Source organism: Macadamia integrifolia, chromosome 3, assembly GCF_013358625.1.
Source record: "Macadamia integrifolia cultivar HAES 741 chromosome 3, SCU_Mint_v3, whole genome shotgun sequence".
In the NCBI taxonomy this organism is placed as follows: domain Eukaryota; kingdom Viridiplantae; phylum Streptophyta; class Magnoliopsida; order Proteales; family Proteaceae; genus Macadamia; species Macadamia integrifolia.
This window is the reverse complement of record NC_056559.1, coordinates 31,119,919-31,140,743: the sequence shown is the minus strand read 5'-3', so window position 1 is coordinate 31,140,743 and position 20,825 is coordinate 31,119,919. Positions and strand designations below refer to the sequence as shown.

At 37.1% G+C, this 20,825-nt stretch overlaps 2 protein-coding genes across 2 annotated transcripts; both read left to right on the top strand.

Moving 5' to 3' along the window:
- Positions 1-3,607: 3,607 nt before the first annotated feature.
- On the top strand, positions 3,608-6,827 carry LOC122072731 (laccase-14). The gene is made up of 6 exons (XM_042637125.1): positions 3,608-3,757; positions 4,355-4,506; positions 4,684-4,928; positions 5,056-5,184; positions 5,333-6,280; positions 6,555-6,827. The coding sequence occupies exons 1-6, from the start codon at positions 3,644-3,646 to the stop codon at positions 6,683-6,685; spliced, it is 1,719 nt and encodes a 572-aa protein (XP_042493059.1). The 5' UTR covers positions 3,608-3,643; the 3' UTR covers positions 6,686-6,827.
- A 7,533-nt stretch (positions 6,828-14,360) lies between these two features.
- LOC122072583 (cytochrome P450 78A7-like) lies at positions 14,361-16,385 on the top strand. The gene is made up of 2 exons (XM_042636945.1): positions 14,361-15,442; positions 15,532-16,385. The coding sequence occupies exons 1-2, from the start codon at positions 14,447-14,449 to the stop codon at positions 16,168-16,170; spliced, it is 1,635 nt and encodes a 544-aa protein (XP_042492879.1). The 5' UTR covers positions 14,361-14,446; the 3' UTR covers positions 16,171-16,385.
- The last annotated feature ends 4,440 nt before the right edge of the window (positions 16,386-20,825 follow it).

Sequence of the window (20,825 nt, the reverse complement as noted above, 5' to 3'; positions counted from 1 at the left end):
CTTTTCTCCTCCCCTCCCCTCCCTTTCTCATATCCCTACGCAACGCCACTCCCCACCCCCACCACCTCAGCTACACTCCTTCCCATTTTTGGCTTCCTCCCCACCCTTTCCTCGCTTCTGTCTATTTTTCCCTCCCCTCTTCTCTCTCCTCATTTCAACAATAACAATGTCACAACACATTCCCCATTGCCCCTACCAACCTACCACCTACATCTCCCTCTCCAACCCCCCCTAACTCCCTACTAGTTTTCCCTGCACCCTGCTACCACCACACTCACCCCCTTATCTCCCTCTCCCTGATCACCCTACCCCATCCCTACCATGCCCCTATATATATCCGCTCCTTGCCAGCTGCCCCATCCCCGATCCCTAGCCACCAACGTACCCTCCCACCCTTATGATTTCTCCCTAACATTGATCCAAACAGTTTATTACATCATTAGGTCTTCTGTCACTGTGCTAGGTCATTATATGATGCGGGAAAAGTATGGTTACAAATTCTAAGTAACCATAGATAATAAAACCTTTTAATTTTCATCCAAGAGATAGTTCAACTGGCTTGAGATCATCCCTTAGGAAGCAAAGCAGAGACCTAGGATTTGCCAGCTATCCAAAGGGTAGACTATGATTTTTTCGTGTCTTTTGTCTATGTGACTGCATGATATATGTGAATCTAAGGTTTCCTTTTCCAAAAAACTTAAAAGGCAAATGTTACCTGATTGCTTGGCCCAGTGCCAGTACGAGGCCCAATGAAAATGTAAATGAGGGTATCAATATGAGTTGGGCTTTTGATTTCAGAGAGGATGCGACAATAATTTCATGCGCCCTTTGCTTGAACATAGCGACCGCACAACCAGGCAGTTAATTTTCTTTTTCCCATACTCAAAAACACCCTCGATGTAGCTAATGCCATTATCAAGTTGCAAGTTGAAGTAGAGAAATATATGTCTGTTTATTTCAATCTATTCTCATGGTGAATTCTATAGGGATTTGGGAGGAAGCTGCTACTCACAATCTTCAGTGGCTGATGGATTGTTTTGAGTTGATGTAGAACTGGCAACTTTTTAATTTTCTAGTGGGATGCTACTCTTCAGGTTTTGTGGTGTGTTATTCCAACGTAAGGCCCAAAAGCGTTCATGAATCATGATCTATCATCATCATCAGAAAAAAAAAAAAAAAAAAAAGAAGAAGAAGCTTTGGTTTGGTAATATGTGCAAGTGCTCCATCATACTAGATGCGGTATCTACCTCAAAAGTAATGGTATCAAGTTGACAAAATATTAGGTTTGGAAAACCTAATGTGCCACTATAGTTGTTAATATATATATATATATATATGTGTGTGTGTGTGTGTGTGTGTGTGTCTTATTCTTATCTATCACATTGCATATAAGGCTGGCTAGGGGTGGGTTCATATATATGATAGAAAACCTTGACACCATGGGTATAATTTTTTTTCCCCTTTTTTCCTTTTATATGTTTTGTGTGAAGACATGGTTTTGATTAAAAAAGATACTTAAACTTTCATCAGAAAAAATTAAATATAAAAAAAAGTTTCTATGATAACCCCTTTTCATTTTAGTTGAATCTGGAGCCATTGATGTAATTTTTGTCACCTGGAAGTCACTTTTGAAGTATTTTTTCTGTTTATTTAGGGAGGGTCGTAATGTACACAAATTTACCCCCGCTTCATAGATATGTTATTTTTTGATTCAAACCTGCAACTACTAGATCACAATAGAGCAATCTTACCATTGCCTTCATTTCAAAATATTTCTTTTATACTATATTGCACTTTTTTTTATATTACCACACATAATATTCTACACCTGGTAAAGAAATTCTTACGTTTTTGGGCTCCCAACAAACCCATGCTCATCCATCCTGAATATAGCCCAAGCCCATATGTAGCTCTACAAGAACTAATTCATTTGTAGTTTTAGTAGGTGCAGCCCATATTCTGACCCATATCATCATACATAGACATGGGTCGATGAATCATATGAACTGCCCCTCTGGGCTCTACGGCTCCATCGAGGAAATCTCTTTGAACTGATCCCCAGTTTGCACCTGAAGTCCGGGGAGCTCACCTTTAGTGACATGGTTTGAAGGAGCCATATCCATCATCTTACATTGGCAGAATTAAAATTGGTCCACAAGGCTAGGCATGCTAGACTCAAGATGAATAAAGGAAAAGGAGGTATTTGTTGCAACGCAACCTTAAAATGATAAACAAAAAAAATAAATAATGCACATAGATTTATGAGGTTCAACAAGATTTCCTCCATCCTCAAGGAAACCTCTTTGAACTGATCCCCAATTTGCATCTGAAGTCTAGGGAGCTCACCTTCAGTAACATGGTTTGATGGAGCCATATCCATCATCTTACGTTGGCAGAATTAAAATTGGTGCACAAGGCTAGGCATGCTAGACTCAAGATGAATAAAGGAAAAGGACGTATTTGTAGCAACGCAACCCTAAAACGATAAAGAAAAAAAATGAAAAAAATATAAATAAACAATGCACATAGATTTATGAGGTTCAACAAGATTTCCTCCGTCCTCAGTGAGATGAGATCCATGCTTCACTATCAATGGAGAATAGGGTTAAAATGCTCGCCCTCACACCTTTCTCAAATTGCTTACGGAGATAGAGAGTCTTGTTATAAATATATAGTGAAAAACCCTATAGAAAATACAAAATTACCCCCTTGCAATCCCTATGGCCCACTTACTAGCAAGCGGGACAGCCATTCTTAGAGGAGCCTACACCAGTTTCCTTGGATTAAACTGAAATAGGATACAAGACATCATACTCTACAATATCTGGCCCCTTAAAGGAATATGTTGAAAGCCTATGACCCTATTGAATGGGTATTCTAAGAGCTATTTTTAGTGATCTTTAGTATGTTTGGTGTAAATTTTGGGGTCTTCGTGTACCTCCTCAGTTAAGCTTAATGGGAACATTTTTTGTTTTATTGACTATGGTTGTGGATTTAGCCAGGGATGCTCAATTAGTCTCTACTTTTTTTATTATTGCAGTGACTTTTTTTGTTGGTGTGTGTGTTTTATTTCTGCTTTTTGCTCTAACCACTCTAAATATATTTGGCATCTTTTCTTCTCCTGAGTTCTCAAAAGGAATATGAACTGCTACCAGTCCTCTTGGTTTTTACAAATTTTGATCAAGAATGTTGTAGCCTATGTAACATACACCTACACCTACCTCTCTGTGTTTATCTTTAACTTTCCTCCTATAAAAGATATATTTGCACCCTATTATAAGAGGAGAGAGATTCGAATCGAGAGGCTGTGATTGATCTCAACGATGCCAATAGTGGTATCAATTTTCTTAAATAGCATTTGAAAAGGAAGATAACAATAGAGATTATTCTAGACATGAGATCTTCTCCGCGTGTTGCTTTCTTTCCTAAATACAACGGTGAAAAAAGGAAAATGGCTCATTTTTGGTAAGAGTAATGCGGACCATTTAAGAATTTAGATTTGCAAATATGACAGCCCATTGGCGATACAATATGATTTTCAAATTAAAACTGATACATAAGAAGATATCTGATGAGAACAAAAGATAACAATCAGGAGGTAACGAGGGCAACAAGAAGTAAAAGAAGAATAATTCATCTTCTAATGGAGAAGATGCGCTTCAGAACAACTGCCATTGTGAAGCTTTTAGCGTTTCTTGTTTCTTGTGTATTTCTGGTTCAAAATGCTACAGGGAAGACCCACCATCATAAGTTTGTGGTAAGTCTCTCACCCTCCCCCCTCCCCTCTCAACTCCTCCCCCTCCCCCTCCTAACTTTAATTTATTTAGGTTTTAGCAGAGCTCAACAAACTTTTTTACTTTACTTTAGAATAGAGGTTTTGGGTCAATAGATTCATGGCTATATTAATGTTATGGGCATAGAATTATCTACATTTGTTTTTCCAGGTTAGAAACCCTCCCCTCCACACACATTCATCACATCAGAATGTATCTAGCTCATGAGGCTTCCGTCACTACAGAGTATGGGGAGTGTCATAATGTATGCAGTCTTACACTCGTTTCATGAAGAGGCTATTTTTTTCTGACTCAAACCTGTGACCACTAAGTTGCAATGGAGCAATCTTATTGTTGCGTCTATGCTTCCAGGATCTATAGTATACGCTAGCATCTCCTTGTGTTCATCTCTCTTTTCTCTCCTATGAAACTATATATCTACCCTCTATTGTAGGAGGAGAGAGACACAGAGGTGCAAGCATACACTATACCGCCGAACAAGGAACCGAATCCTTAAAAGAAATGGGGGAGGGGGAACCCAAATTTTTATTCATTGAGAGAGCTAAAATGTTTAATCACAGGTGAATTCATCTCCTCAAACCCGATTATGTAGCAACAAGCACATCTTAACAGTAAATGGGCAATTCCCGGGTCCAAATTTGTACGTTCATAGGGGCGACAAGGCCATTATCGAAGTATATAACAAGGCAAAAGACAATATCACACTCCATTGGTAAATTTCTCTCTCTACCCATGACATGATGTATGTATATATGTATGTACATTTCTACAATGCATGTATACATCTTAAAATATGTGAACACACATCACATTCGCTTACCTATGTATTGATGATAAGTTTATTTACGTTTAATGTGTGCTGGTTCATGAATGGATATACATTGTGCAGGCATGGAGTAAGGCAACTAAAGAATCCATGGTCAGATGGCCCTGAATACATCACACAGTGCCCTATTAGAACAGGAAAAAATTTTACTTACAGAATTGAGTTCACTACTGAAGAAGGGACAGTATGGTGGCATGCACATAGTGGGTGGGCTCGAGCAACTGTCCATGGAGCAATCATTGTTTATCCCAAGCCAGGAACATACTATCCCTTTCCCAAGCCTCATGAAGAGAACCCCATTATATTAGGTAGCCACCTTCTCCCTTCATTGTACATTACATTGTCAACCTCACTTGGTGTTCTACCTAGTTACATGTATGTATGTATGTATGTATGTATCATGAAACAGATGGTAACGATTTTCATAAATTGTAGGTGAGTGGTGGAAGCAAGACCTAAACAAGATAACGGGAGAAGCAAACATAACTGGAGGAGAACCAAGACTCTCAGATGCATACACCATAAACGGGCAACCGGGTTACTTATATCCATGCTCAAAGCAAGGTACAAATTATCTAGTCCTCTATCTCACATTAGAAAACTTTGGGACCTTGGATGCCTTTATAGACTTGTTGGGTCTTTCCACTTAATATTTTAAACTATGGTTGCTCGGTTATAATGTTAAGAATTTTCTGCTTTAATTTCTTCATAGGAACCTTTACAATGATGGTGGAATATGGTAAAACATATCTTCTTCGGATCATTAATGCTGTCGTGAATGAAGAACTCTTCTTCTCCATTGCTAAACACCGAATGACGTTAGTAGGAACAGATGGATTCTATACTAAACCATTAACAACAGATTACATTATGATTACTCCTGGCCAAACGATGGATGTTCTATTGGAAGCAGACCAACCTGCTAGTCACTACTTCATGGCTGCTAGATCATATTCAAGTGCCTTCGGGGCCGGTTTCGATAACACTACTACTACTGCTATTCTCGAATACCGTGGTTCGCGGTACCATCCACCAACTAGTCCTCAATTTCCATCTCTCCCACCACACAATCAAACACAAGCAGCAACAAATTTCACAAAGAGATTAAGGAGCCTTGCAAGTAAAGATCACCCAATTGATGTCCCAAAGGATATAGACACTCGTTTGTTTTACACCATATCTGTTAACCTACTCAATTGCACCAATACACCTTGTAAGGGACCCTATGGTAAGAGATTCTCAGCCAGTGTGAACAATATAAGTTTTGTGACACCATCTATTGATTTGCTTCGAGCTTACTACTATAGAATTCATGGTGTATTTGAAGAAGATTTTCCTAGCAAGCCCCCAAAGAGCTTCAATTACACAGCTGACCACTTGCCTGAGAATTTTTTGACTCCAGCATTTGGCACTAAAGTGAAGATTTTGGAGTACAACTCTAGTGTTGAGCTTATTTTGCAGGGAACCAATGTATTAGCCAGTGATAATCATCCTATTCATATACATGGGTATAGCTTTTATGTGGTTGGATGGGGTTTTGGTAACTTCAATCCAAGAATGGATCCTTTGAGGTATAACCTAATTGACCCACCAGAGGAGACTACAGTTGGAGTTCCTCAAAATGGATGGGTAGCCATCAGATTCAGAGCTGATAATCCTGGTGAGTTTCCTTCCATTTTTCTAATTTCCATATGCATATTCTCGTAACTCTTAGTGTTAAAAATGTTGGGATTGGTATAACTGATCACCCTTAAAATGCTATCCATTAAGGAGAAAGTCTTTACAAACTTTTACATTGAACTACTGATGTAAGATCATCTCTATCGCTTCAAACCCTAACATAAGAGCTAGAAGCAAAAGGAACATACCAATTTAACATTGTTTGGGTAAAGAAAGTCAAATTTATTAGTTTGTTCATATTTGTGTTGTTGCAGGTGTATGGCTTATGCATTGTCATATAGAGAATCATCAAATGTGGGGAATGAATGCAGTTTTCTTAGTGAAAGAGGGTAGGAGAAGTCAAGCTCGTATGTTTCCACCTCCTGATGACTTGCCCGATTGTTGAAGGTGAAAAAAAAAAATTCTGCACAGGATCCCATGGTTTCTTATAAATTTAAACGCAAAAGATATTAAAGGAACACAATATCTTAAAAATTACATTACTCTCCATTGTGGCAATACTTGAATACTTGATTTCTTACTATCAATAGTGGAAATTGTTGTAGGCTTTTTTTTTTTTTTTTTTAGTAATAACTTTTAGCATTGAGGAAAGAAAAGGAGATCTTTTTATTTATTTTATTTTATTAATTTATTTGTTTATTTTTGTGCAACGATTGATAGCCCATTAGGGGCCAAACCCACGAATGAGGCCAAGACAGGTTCCAAGAGGGGCCAACACTCATTTATACATGGTACTGCGTGGATTGCTGCATGAGACGAGGGAGGAATGCCTCGAACTCAAGAAGTGTACCTCACACACACACAGACTTCCAACGAATGGTGCCAACCACCAGCCCAAGGCTGGAATCCTTAATGATAAGGTGCAAGTTTAGCTTAGTTAGTATATTTACGTATAATACGTGGATTTTTACTGTATCCGAACGTTTCAATCAAAAAGTCATAATTTGGCTTATCAATCCAAAAAATTCATATTATATGTGTATTCTATAGGTACCCATATTATACTCATCTTAAACGTGTATAATACATTTTATTCTTATTAATACATTTAGTTTGGGATAAAAAATAAATAAATAAACTCAATCCCAAAAGTCAAAACGACACTTCTCCCTTTCCGTAGGTTTTTCAATTTTAAGAAGAAGGTGGATGACACACGTCTCCTTTTCTTATTTTATTAAGTTCAACCCATCTTTCCATATTGCCCCACCCTCTCTCCTTTATTACCTTATGGGTTTATACCTTATGTGTCCACCCTCTTGTTCCTATTCATTAGCCTATGAAGTCTACTTAATTATAATTTTGTCACCCAATCTAAAATCTTACCTTAATTTCGAATCAACTGTTGGTTATTAAAATTGAATTATTGAATATCTGAATGGACCTATATGCGATCTGATTTGGTTTTAGAATACGAATCCACATCAGTAGGGGTTCTTGTGGATTTTCTTCTTTGATAAAATAATATTAATAATGATATTTTAATTTGTTAAATGATTATCCACATGCTATTATTATTATTTTTTTGACAAATATATGTTATTATTTACTATGATTGAAAGTAGTTGATGGATCACCTATCAACATTAGCTATATAGACATGATTAAACTTAATAAATATTAGATGTAAAAAAAAAAAAATTTGAAAAATGATCCCCAATTGGAAAGCTAGATTGGATATAGGTATTCATGAGAGCATGAGATATTAGAATTTAGTTGTAAACAATTAGTTTTAGTTCATTTTTAATACCAAAATAAATCTATATTTTTGCTCTTAGATTTTTACATAACAATGGTATTAAACATGTACCGTATCATTGCCATGCCCATTTTATTGCGCCGGACTTTTTGAAACGTACTATTACTGTATTGTCCATTTAATTGCCATACATATCTGTTCATATATTATTGCCATCCCCAAACTTACTATGGATCGGACCGAGCCTCGTGCTAAGCCCACCCAGCCCGTCCAGCTTTCACCCGAAAAAACATATCATTGCCCTAACCCCGAAGTCTAACTAAAAGGATGTTACTAGGCTAGGTTCGGTCGAGTAGGATGTTGGCCAAAGTTCACCTTCTCTATAGGAAGAGCAGAGCCCATATCTCGAGGCTTTGGGCCTGGACCAGCCCATATCTACAAGAACCACAGATTAAACATTTCAAATTTGTTAAAAATAACGTACAAGTTCCAATGATTTCCAACACCGTTGGTGCAAGGAGCACTCTACCATATGCCATATACCATGTACATTTTTTGGCCCAAAACCCTGCAAGGCCTGTGTCAGGTTGGATTTCTTCAAGCTGGATCTTGGATCAGCCTTGTGTTCCTCGCTTGTGTTTGTGGGGTGATTCTAAAGGATCATTAAAAATGTCATAGGGTTTAAAGAGTTTGAGGCTTTGAGGACAAGCAGCTATGTAGGTTTCGTTATAAATTTATAGCAATGGTTCATTCTCTGCAATTTAAGCACGATAACGAGCGACTGTGATCCCATTCTCCATAATTGATAGTGAAATAATTCTCATCTCATTGTGAACGAATATATTTTTATTAAACTATGAAAATTATTATATTGTGTGATTATTTGTTTTTGTTGGATTGCGCCAGGCCATGCGTGACCTTGATTGGGCTGCTCGTGCTTTGAGTTAGTACAAAAATGGATCAGTTCCCAAGCTTGTTTTTTCAATCGTTACCAAAAGGTAAAGCAATGATGGATATCTTATCTTACATGCAAGTCTTCTTTTTAAGCCCCCCATGTAAACCACACTTGCACAAAGCTACAAACCAAAGTCTCTCTCTCTCTCTCTCTCTCTCTCTCTCTCTGGTTGAGTGGGAGAGGGATTATCAAAGACAGCTTTCTCATTTCAATAAAGAATCAGAAAGACCATTCATGAGAGAGAGTGAGGGAGAGTGAGAGAAAGAGCGAGAGTAAAGAAGTGGTCGTCATACCCAACACTGTGCAAGTGGGCTGTCCTGCAGCCTCCATTATCCAAAGATGACCCAAAGTGTGAAACATCACCTGTGACGAAGTGAATAAGTTACTCTTGGTTACATCAAATTTTGTAGGCCTTAAAATATGAGGTTTAATACTTGGGATCCAAACCCTCATAGGGTTGAGAATAATAGGGATAAGGAAATAACATTCTCCTAGGAGGGAGCTCTTCTCCTATTTGGATTATTTTTTGACCTAAAACGACCTACAGATTCACACCTTCTTAGGGATAGCCAAAACATTACAGACACATACATTAACGTGGAACTGTTATTCCCACTAGAACAAGGAAAGTAGGTAGACAACTTTGGTTTTAGTTAATCAGACTTACTTCAGCCTTAATACAAGCTCTTAGAGTTGTAATTACATTCGAGATATCTCACGTGAACATCCGACGAACCTCGGATATTAACAGTAATCATACATGATTAATAATACCCATTAACACATTTATCAATTTAACATGAGCTAGGTACTAAATCTCAGTGATTATATCTTGATTAAGTTTAGTTTAGTTTAATTTCATTGATTAGGTACTTGCACTTACTTTGAAGAGTTATTAAGTTATCCTCTTCTTGAAATCTAATTTAAGCCACAGTTTGTTGCACTCTAACTCATGTCAACTCTCCAATATTCGAGATTGCACGTTCATGCCTTGTTCCAAGATATTAGTAATTACCATTAATCTGTTTAATCCATTAGAAAGTTAGATGATATCATCCATTACGTAATTATAATTGCATAATTAATGATTAATTTAAATTAAAGTGGACGAATTACCCGGTAAGAATAGGATTAGAAAACAGCAATTCCAAATGGAGGTGGATACGATGATCTGTAAAGAGGCCGGTGCCGGAAACACATCTCCATTCTCCCAAATTATTTACTGGACTAGATTTGGTTTAAAAAAATTCTATGAAGGTCACTTAATTAGTTAAGCTTAATTAAACAATACCAATGTAGCCAGCATCCTTTGCATATATTTATATTATTCTTAGTAAGCCATGAAGAAGTACTAAAACAATAACAAGAAAGGCCTTCTACTCGAACACATTTCATTAATTAAAGTATTAAGAGACTAATGGTAATGGCCTGCACTAATGACAAGTAATTAACATTTGATTGGCCATACATTATACACGTAAACTTAGCTTTTGTGATCTAACCTTTGGATTCGTGGGGAGCGTACGGCCCTCGCTTTCCACCCTAACACAAGCACAAGCACACACGCAAGCGCATGGCAACTGCAAGCCTTCAATCATCAATGACCTCATAACTCTAAACACTTTTTGTGTGTGTGTGTATGTGTTTGAAAATGGAGCCTTATAGAATGGATCTAACATTTGGATTAGTGAGATTCTTAAATGAAAAGAAAACAGCTTCATATCTTTAATCACATATCTAATCAAGCAAAGTTAAATTATCAAGGAAGATTTCAAGCCTGTCACGATGAGGACGCATATGCGCCGCACACCTGCATCATTTGATTAATCACATACATGAACTATGTGTTTAAGTACGCATACTAACTCTCCCAAGAAGTTAATAAATTTTCTTAATTATCCAAATTATAGTGCAACCATTTTAGCTTGAAATTGTCCTAAAAATATATCTTTGTTACACCTCCTCCTTATTGTATTATGGTAAGTTACATTTTCTCCTATTATCCTTTTATCCTTTTGAGAATTGAGTGAATTTTTATTGCGAAAAATTCTTTTTTTAGACACTAACTAAGCAAGTTTAAATGCTTGAGTTGGAAATTATGCCCTCCCTTGTACGTTGATACTATGGTCATGCATATATATATATATATATATATTTCAACATATCTTAATTAACTCCCACGCAATTTTGGCATTACATTTTCATTCATGAAACACATAGTCAACATACAATTGAATCATTCAAATTTAAATGCATTATGCATATAATATCATCCTTTTTTTTTCAATAAGTAAGGATTATCCTTGTAATGGTTTGACCATGAGGTGAGTCTCAATCCAATTCAACAAGATATAAGTGCCACAACAATGCTATGAAAGTAATTTAAATAATCAACTCTATTTTAAATTGTTTACTCAGGACCAAAACGAATACATTAGTAGTCCAAAAAAAAAAAGGGATCAACAGATTGGTTTTGGGTTAGCTTAGTAACAGACTGAAAACAATTCAGTTCAATCAAAATCGGATCAAACCAATTACCAAATGAAACCCTTAAAAGAAGCCAAGGGATTAATACGGTGGACCGGGTAGAGCTTGACTATCACCAAGAAAAGAAGGATGGGTAGTAGCATATATGGATAAGGGTACGAATCAAGAGTGCATTGAGGTATATATGCTCATGAAGAAGATATGAGTCCCTTTGTATATAATGGTTGGATACTTCCAACAATTACAATGAAAGAAACGCATGGAGTAAAATTGAATAAACAATTTATGTATATAGGAAACTAAAAGTTATACAATTGAAAAGACTCTTTAAAACCAAATACATTAAACATTACTTTGGGGAAGAAAAAAAGCTCTTTGTATTTAAAATATAAAAAATAGATTTTTTTTCTTTACATGATTTATCAATTAATTAGTATGGCTTTTATGCCTGGAAATAAAGTGGGCGAAATAATCATCACACCCCTCATGAAAGGTAGAAATTTTGTCCCAAAAAATGCTTCTAAGTGACTCCAATTGACCTCCATGCTGGCGTATGGGTCATTTTTGTTTTATCATAATCTCAAATCCCATTCATATAGTTCATGTTTTATGGCTTGCATTTGAATCAATACCTACATAGAAACATGGCCTGTGAGGTTGGACTGGTGCAGACTTTTTATTTGTTTATTTAAGTTCCATGCTAATGTAGGCATGGTAGCAGTTTAATTATTAAATGATTTTTTTTTTCACAAATTTTTTTTTTTATGGATTTATTGTAGATAAGATCATAAGCAATGGATGGTCAATTATGGTCTAGGTCCCTTCATTGTGATTCAAGTTGTATACACATCATCTGAAGCTGTTTTTACAATTTTTTTTTTTTTTTCTCTGTTTCACATTACTTCTGTTACTTTTTCTTCAGTACTGATTAAATTTTTTATTCCTTTTCCATTTGGTCATATGATGTTATGAGTGTTAGGGTTTTGATTTCTTTTATAGGATCCAATTCAAAGATTTCTAACTTAATTTTGAAACATCCTGTGGATAACATTGATCTTTGAAGCTATATGTGGTACTATCATTCAAGATATTTGAGGATCATCAGTTAATTAGAATTTAATTATGAAAAACTACTAAAGATTCAAGCTTAAGTATGGGTTTAAGTCTAGCTTCTCTAATAAAATGGTGGTTAAACCCAACTAGTTAAGTCGAAATCAAGCTTAAGCTGAGTCAAATTGCTTCATATTTGGGGTCTTCATTGTGTTTACATCTGATTCACGCATTTGAACAGTCAAGTATGTGTTTGTAATATACACGTGTGTACATATATATAAATATAGGTCATGTTCTCTAAACCTGCGTAATGTGAAACCAAATTAGAATTAAACAAGAGAATGTTAACCTCAGCTCCCACGTGCATGAAGATCTACAAACTATGAATGTAGATCCCTAACCATGATTAAAATAAATCTTCCATTCTTATCACTAATGTGAATTGCAAGACTTTTAATTGACTTAGTTAACATTAATAGAAATGCAAGACTCATGCATTTTATCAAGAATCGCGTAGTAGCCACGGAAGTGCGTAAACATACGCTCCTAAAATACAAGTCTACATAAACACTAGAAGCTTATAAACAAAAGTTTTGATATGAATAGAAAAAATTTCTTGGATTTTAGGGATGGTGATGTTCCAACATATAAAACTCAATTTGGAACAACTATCACTTGACAGTTTAGTAAGGTCTCAAATTAGTTGACATATTATATACTTGTCTTAATTTACAAAAAAAAAATATGAATCTCTTCATTTATTAATAAAAAAAATTTACTTGAGAAAACCAGGTCAATCATGAACATAATTATTTAATAGCATGGTAAGCTATATGATTGAGATGTGCGATAAAAGGTTGACTAGTATCATATATATACAAGAAATTTCCATAAATGCATATGTCAGCCACTAGTTATAATAACCTTTTTCCTTTTATATAAGAGAGAGAATACCAAATAAATAACAATCACTATACCATTAGTTCTAGATAGTATGATAATCAAACGCGGTGTGAATATGATCAACCCTTCAACATCAAAGAAACTTATAAAAATCTAATAAATATATTCCTATCAAAAGGCTGAAGTATTGACTTTGTGTCCATATCATGTGTTAAACCTTTCAGTACCTATATTTTATGTATTTATATTGTTATATACGTATACCCAATTGGTATTAGAAGACTTAGAGGTTCTTGATCAAGTGTTAACCGATCAAAGGTCAATAAAGATGTTGAAATACTAGTCATGTGGAAACAAAATTAGAGATACTTCAATTTTTATTATCAAAATAAAGAGAAAAAACAAAGAGATATCTCCAATTTTTTGTAGCTTCAATAGAATCTTCCAAGTCATACCAAAAAAAAAAAAAATAGAATCTTCCAACCAGGCTTCAGGTACTTTGAACTGATTTTTCTATAATTTTCTCAGGTTGGCCCCTCAGCCCTCCCTAAAATTAATGTCTCTCTCTCTCTCAAACTGTCACACCACTCAATGCGTTTCTTGAGCAAGAAGCGTTCTCTGATCATCAGACCTCTCTCTCTCTCTCTCTCTCTCTCTCTCTCGGCGTTGTGTGCTTCTCTAAGAAGCCATCGGAATCAATATATGAAGATAAGGAAAATCAAGATTCAGATCAAACGTAATCCACCTCTCCTTCCCTCCCCAAATCCCCCTAATTTTTTATTCCTATATCTATCTTTCTCTCTCTAACTTGTCCCTGACCACTACTCCCTTCTCTCTTTCCTCCTCTTTTCTCTTACTTAAACCATACCCTTTCTGCGCGCCCATCGCCTATTTAAACCCCTCCTTGTCTCTCCTTTCTTCACTACTCACTACTCTCTTCTCTTTGCTTTGCTCACTTCTCTTTGCTTGCTATCTCCCTCTCTCCCTTGCCCCCTCCCCCCTTTCTCTCTCTCTCTCTCTCTGAAATACACCCAGTAATATATAGTAGTAGTATGGAGTTGGGTATGCCTTCCAAGGATTCAAGCTGGTGGATCTTCACACTACCAGCTTTTTTCGGGAACAGAAATCTATTCGACCAATGGGTTCTGTTTTCCCTTCTTGTAGCTTTCATATCCGTTGGGCTTCTCACCTGGGCTTTCACCGCTGGTGGGCTTGCTTGGAAACACGGCAGGAACCACTGGGGTGTTACTTCCCTCCCCGGCCCTCGAGGTCTCCCCATGTTTGGTAGCTTGTTCAGCCTCAGCCGTGGCTTAGCTCACCGGACCCTAGCCACCATAGCTGCAACCCTTGGTGCAACTCAGCTCATGGCCTTCAGCTTGGGTTCCACCCCTGTAGTGGTCTCTTCCGACCCACACACGGCCAAGGAGATCCTCACCTCTCCCTATTTCGCTGATCGTCCGGTTAAACACTCAGCCAAAATGCTAATGTTCGAGCGAGCCATTGGGTTCGCCCCAAACGGTACTTACTGGAGGCTCCTCAGGAGGATTGCTTCCTCTCACCTGTTCGCCCCCAAGCGCATCGCAGCCCACGAAGCCGGACGTCAACTAGACTGCGCAGCCATGCTAAGTGGCATCACTGAAGAACAGTCCAAGCGTGGGGCGGTGCTCTTGAGAAAGCACCTTCAAGCAGCTTCCCTCAATAGCATCATGGGCAGCGTTTTCGGTAAGAGATACGATGTGGGTGAAGATGAAAGCCAAGAGTTGAAGGAGCTTCGTGAGATGGTAAATGAAGGGTTCGAGCTTCTTGGTGCCTTCAACTGGTCTGATTATCTTCCATGGCTGAGCTACTTCTATGATCCTTTCCGTATCAATCAACGATGCGCCGCTCTCGTTCCTCGCGTGAGGAGTTTCGTTCGTGAGATTATTGACGCGCACCAGCAGCTCCGTAGGTGTGACATGGTATCCGATAATGCAGACTTCGTCGATGTCTTGCTCTCTCTCGATGGTGAAGAGAAGCTCCAAGAGGATGACATGGTTGCTGTCTTATGGGTTCGTATATGTAATATATATTATTTTCTTTAACGGCTAGTTTTGTAAGGATCCGTAGCTAATGTTCACTGCTGTTGGATTAATTACAGGAAATGATCTTCCGAGGTACTGACACGACGGCGCTACTGACCGAGTGGGTAATGGCCGAGTTGGTGTTGAACCCGGAGGTGCAAGCCAAGCTTCAAGAAGAGCTTGACCTCCACGTGGGTAACAAGGGTTTAACGGATGCGGATCTAGTGAACCTACCGTATCTCCAGTCAGTGTTGAAGGAGACTCTCCGAATCCACCCACCTGGTCCACTCCTTTCGTGGTCCCGGTTGTCCACGTCAGACGTCCAGCTAAGCAATGGTATGGTCATCCCAGCTCACACCACAGCCATGGTCAACATGTGGGCCATTACCCATGACCCAGAGATTTGGAAGGATCCCATGGTTTTTAAGCCAGAGAGGTTCATGGAGAAAGCTGGTGGTGAGAATGTGGATGTGAGGGGAAATGACCTAAGGCTAGCTCCCTTTGGGGCGGGTCGTCGGGTGTGTCCGGGCAAGAATTTAGGGTTGGTGACGGTTAGCCTTTGGGTGGCTAAGCTGGTTCAGCATTTCAAGTGGGTTGCAGACACCAAGAAGCCAGTTGACTTGAGTGAGGTGTTGAAGCTGTCTTGCGAGATGAAGAACCCTCTCTCTGTGGTGGCTGTTCCAAGGAATGTTGTGCCAAGCCCTTCACTGGTCTAGGGCTTTACAACATTCCTTCCTTGCTCCTTAAGTTACTTTCAACTCTCAAGGAAGCAAGGGTCCATTATATGGTTGGATCTAGGGATTTGTCATGTGATCTGTATCTAAATAAATAACTGTGACTTTTTTTTTTTTTTTTTTTTGACTTTGGGGAGATCACTGAATCATACGTGTATGTTTCATATACGGTTATGTGATGACATGTGTTTTATATGTTACAATTAAGAATGTTTAGAAGGGTATTTAATTTATGAAAACAAAAAGGACACATGTCATCATCTAATCATACATGGAGGATACACATACAGGTAGATGATCCAGACTCATTTAATCCTCAAAGTCCTAGTTTATAGATGTGAAACAGTGAAGGTATAGTTGGCTTACAATATAAAGATATTTAACAATAAAAGATGAAGGTGATGTAATTAGGGGCTCCAATTCTGTTGGAAGTCCTGGGTATGGATGTCTTAGTTGTTGTTTAAGAAAATCTTATCTTATGTAATATGTTCACATGATGTTTCAAGACTATTATAGAATATAGATTATTGAAGTGGTTAGGCTCTATATTCCTTTATATTTAATTTTCTCAATTAATTAAGGAAATTTATAATTTTCTTCTTGGTCTTTGGAGATGGCTTTGATCAGATTGCATCAGTATTAGTACACAAATGGCTGATTTTTCTGTTTGATTTTATAAAGAGGTCAGTGTCATTGTCCATGAGCCAATTTCATGATCAATCTCAACCTATGACCCAATCTTCTAAAATGTAAAAATCTCTAAAAATTTTCAATATTCAACTAGCATTGAAATTATTGACATTTCTACCTTAAAATAAAATTACAATTCTTCATGTGGTGATGTTCATTGAATACAAATTTTGCCTTCGCGCCGTGAGTAGATTCTAACATAAATAATATGTCCACAAAAGTTTGATTAGTTAGATCAATCCATACAAATAAAAATCAATACCCACATAATAAAACCACGACTAGGGAACAACCAATACCAAGTAATGAAACTATATATAAAAGGAGCTCCAAGTCTCCACATAATGAGAAACCAATACTTATGAAGAGAAACTATGTGTGGAGAGAGCTTTTCTAACTTAATTTTGGGTAGAAAGAACTTTCCAAGCTTAATATAATAACAAAAATAAAATAAAAATAATGTATGAAAGATATATAGGTTGAGATATATATTGGTTACTTGTCAAGTTTCCGTGGTCCTTTTCAACAATATGGTCTATCATGCATCTTTTGAAATTTTCAATGGTCAAGGTAGAGAACTTGACTTTTCCAACTTTTGTGAAAGATTCATTTATCCAAATGTATCATGTGTAGGTTTAGAGTGAAGCTTGTCGAATGACAGGAAGTCTTGATGCAACTTTGGTTGCCACACGGTAGAAAAACCTAGGTCCATGGAGAGATGACCCTACTTAATTTTATTATTTTCAAAAAAACATTAGTTAATAAGGAACTCAAGTTTATTAAAAGATTTGTGAGTGAACCTCGTGGGTATCTTAATTCAGAGAGAGGCTGGGAGGGAATGAGACTACAAATGTTTTTTTAGTACATTAGAGGAGTTAATTACCAAAAAAAAAAAAAAATTGTCAATTCATAGTTTTGATACCAAGTTGTGATCTTAGTTTATTCTACTTAATATTTATTAATTTCTTGCTTCTTTGTTGCTTAAGGTAAGACATCTTTTCAGAAGATCACAAATCATAATTCGTTTTCTTTCACATTACCAAAAAAAAAAAAAGTTTTCTTTCTCCCTTGATCCTCCGTTGCCATGAGTGTCATTGGGCTCTCACCTAAGACTAAGAACACCTGTGTGTTGCAATTGTCTATCTTGTTCTAAAGGCAAGAAAAGAAAAATAAATTGAAATTTTTTGAAAAAAAAAAACAAAAAACAAAAAATGAATTCGTCAGTACTTTCACCTTATTATATTTTCTTTTATATTATGATAATGGATGAAGTTGTACGAAGCCAGCCTTGTTTAAGCCCGGACATTGACCAGGTTGGCGTGGCGACTGAGTATTTGGGTGCGGACCTGACCCATCAGTTATTAATTGAGCAAGAAGAATTAAGAAAGATTGGAAAATCTATCATCCATATTGACACTTAACTGTTTTTATAATTAAGTTCCACTTGTAACAGCGGTGGAATAGAAATAGAATTTTTTTTTTTTTTTTTCTCTTCCCTGGTTTTAGGGATAATAGCATAGAAATGGCCAATGAGACTATGGGAGTGGAAAGATTCAAGCCAATTGTGCTGTGGTGTATCAATTATCCATTGGAAGACGTTGTCCAAGTGAAGTGTATGGTCTTGTTGGTGTGGGTAAGGTCCACCCTCTCCCCACCAGCAAGGGATAGATTGTCACGGTCTCCTTGACTAACGGTGGTCTTTGTGCGGAATGTGGACTTATTTCTCACTTGAAGAATCTCAAATATATATATATATATATATATATCAAAAAAGGAAAAAAAAATTTAAAATATATGAACCCAAAAAAAATATATCAACCCATAAATTGCTGCATATGTTCACCTTCTTTCTTGGGTCTTTTAAATGTCACTATGTTAAGTCATTGATTACTATGTCATTGATTACTACGTCATTTGATAGCACATGGATTATTCTATGTGATGAAGAACTTCACATTCATTTATACAATTAAATTGTAACTAAAAATAAATTTAAAGAAGTCATTCGAACTCTAACTCAAAGCTTAATGAAAGGGCAGAAATTTTCCACCAAGCTAGACGAAGATGCCGCTTCAAGGAGGGGGCAAATGATGGATTAGTTTAGTAGAGGACTCACATTTTGTTTGAGGAGAAAAAGGACAAACCCCCAACCCACAAATGGGACTCTTAGCTCATTATGTAAGAAAGCGTGGGAAGGAATCTCCACTCCGACATTGTGAAAATCTTTATTTCAAACTATGAAAATGAATATAAAAATTAAGGGAAAAATAATGCTCCCTGGTCACATAACCCATGTGTTAGTGCGAGGGCCAATGAAGAAATGCACATGGTCATAAATAGGGGATAGGTGCTGGGGGCTTATAGGGGTGAGGTATCATTTCACCGCACTCAGTGTCTGGGCACAAGGGTCGGGCAACCAAGGAACATCTTTTCCCCAAAATTTAAACGGAATAATGTTGTATGTCCAGATGTGTAGGCTATGCCACCCTCTCTCTCTCTCTCTCTCTCTCCCTCCTCTCCCAATGAAATGACCTTTTTGCCCTCTATTGATTGAACCAATAGGGGAGCTATTGGCTCTCGCCTACCTAGTTACCGACATATCCTTTACTACCGGGCAGGAATCACTCTCCCGAATACAAAATAACATCTTTGTTACTTTTTGTCCGTTCCTCTACTAAATTGTACCAATAAGATGCTTGTCTTGTCCTCTATTTTATTTATTTATTTGTTTATTTATGTTAATTCTTCACTAACAAAGGCCTGCCCATGTATGCCATCTGATAAATGATAAAGCATTGTAACATCTAGATCTTCCATTATTTCTGTTTTTTTTTTTTTTTTTTTTTTTTGGTTAGGCATTCTTTCTGTTCATGATAAGCATATTCTACTTGCCACGACTCTATTGCAGTACTGTGTACTTCAAGTAGTACAAGTACATTTAAAACACCCCCTCCCCCAAACCAAAAAAAAGAAAAAGAAAAAGAAAAAGGGGGAGTTCAAATACTAATTTCATTAACAACTAAGAAACCCTATCTATGGATTGGTCATTTGATGAGAATATAAAAGATATAAAATAATGTTTGATCTATAGCCTGCAAGGGAGTTAGTTCGCTTCAACTGTCACTTCCTTAAATTGTCTGTTTGACCCATTTTATCCCTACAAATTTGTGGTGACACACCAACTTATCCAACAGATTACATTCTAAGGGGGAAGCAGTCAATGTGATGATGAGTCAACGTTTTAGATGTGGTGGGACCAAATTTTTAAGTAAGACGAGAGTGAAGGGTTGTGAAAGGGAGTCAACTGAGAGGGTGGTTGGATCACATAATAAAAATAAATAAAAAACACAAAAGAAAGTTGAAGTCTTGTGGGCCGTCCCTCCACTCCAGTCCACGAGACTGTGACCCATTATCCACACTTCCCCCCATTGTCCCCCCCACCCCCCAACTTAAATAGCTGGTTTTACAGTACCATGTAAGAAAGAATGTAAAGTAGTTTGGTGGTTTAGTCAACTTTTGTTTGACCTTTCCACTATACTGTTAATGAAGTAAATTGAATTAGAGAAAGGTTTATCCAAAATCTTATGATCATTATTACTTCCACTACTAGTTTAAGGTCAGGGTATTTGTTTTTTAACCTAACCCATGGTAATGATGGGTAATAATGAAGTAAAACTTCTTTCACCACATTTATAGTGGGAGTGACAAGAGATGGCAAACTACCTCCTCTAAGGATGTACCATCAAATTTGGTTATGATTCTAGATCATCTTTGGGATTTGAAAAGGCCAATGAGGTATTCAACAATTGGAAGGACTTAGGTATACATCTCAATACATGATGCTTTTATTATCCTCTTTCCATGTATTAATATTGAAAGAAAGTGGTTTCTTCATTATCGTTGGATATCCCAATGTAATTCTCTTCTTTCCCCCCCCCCGCCCCCCC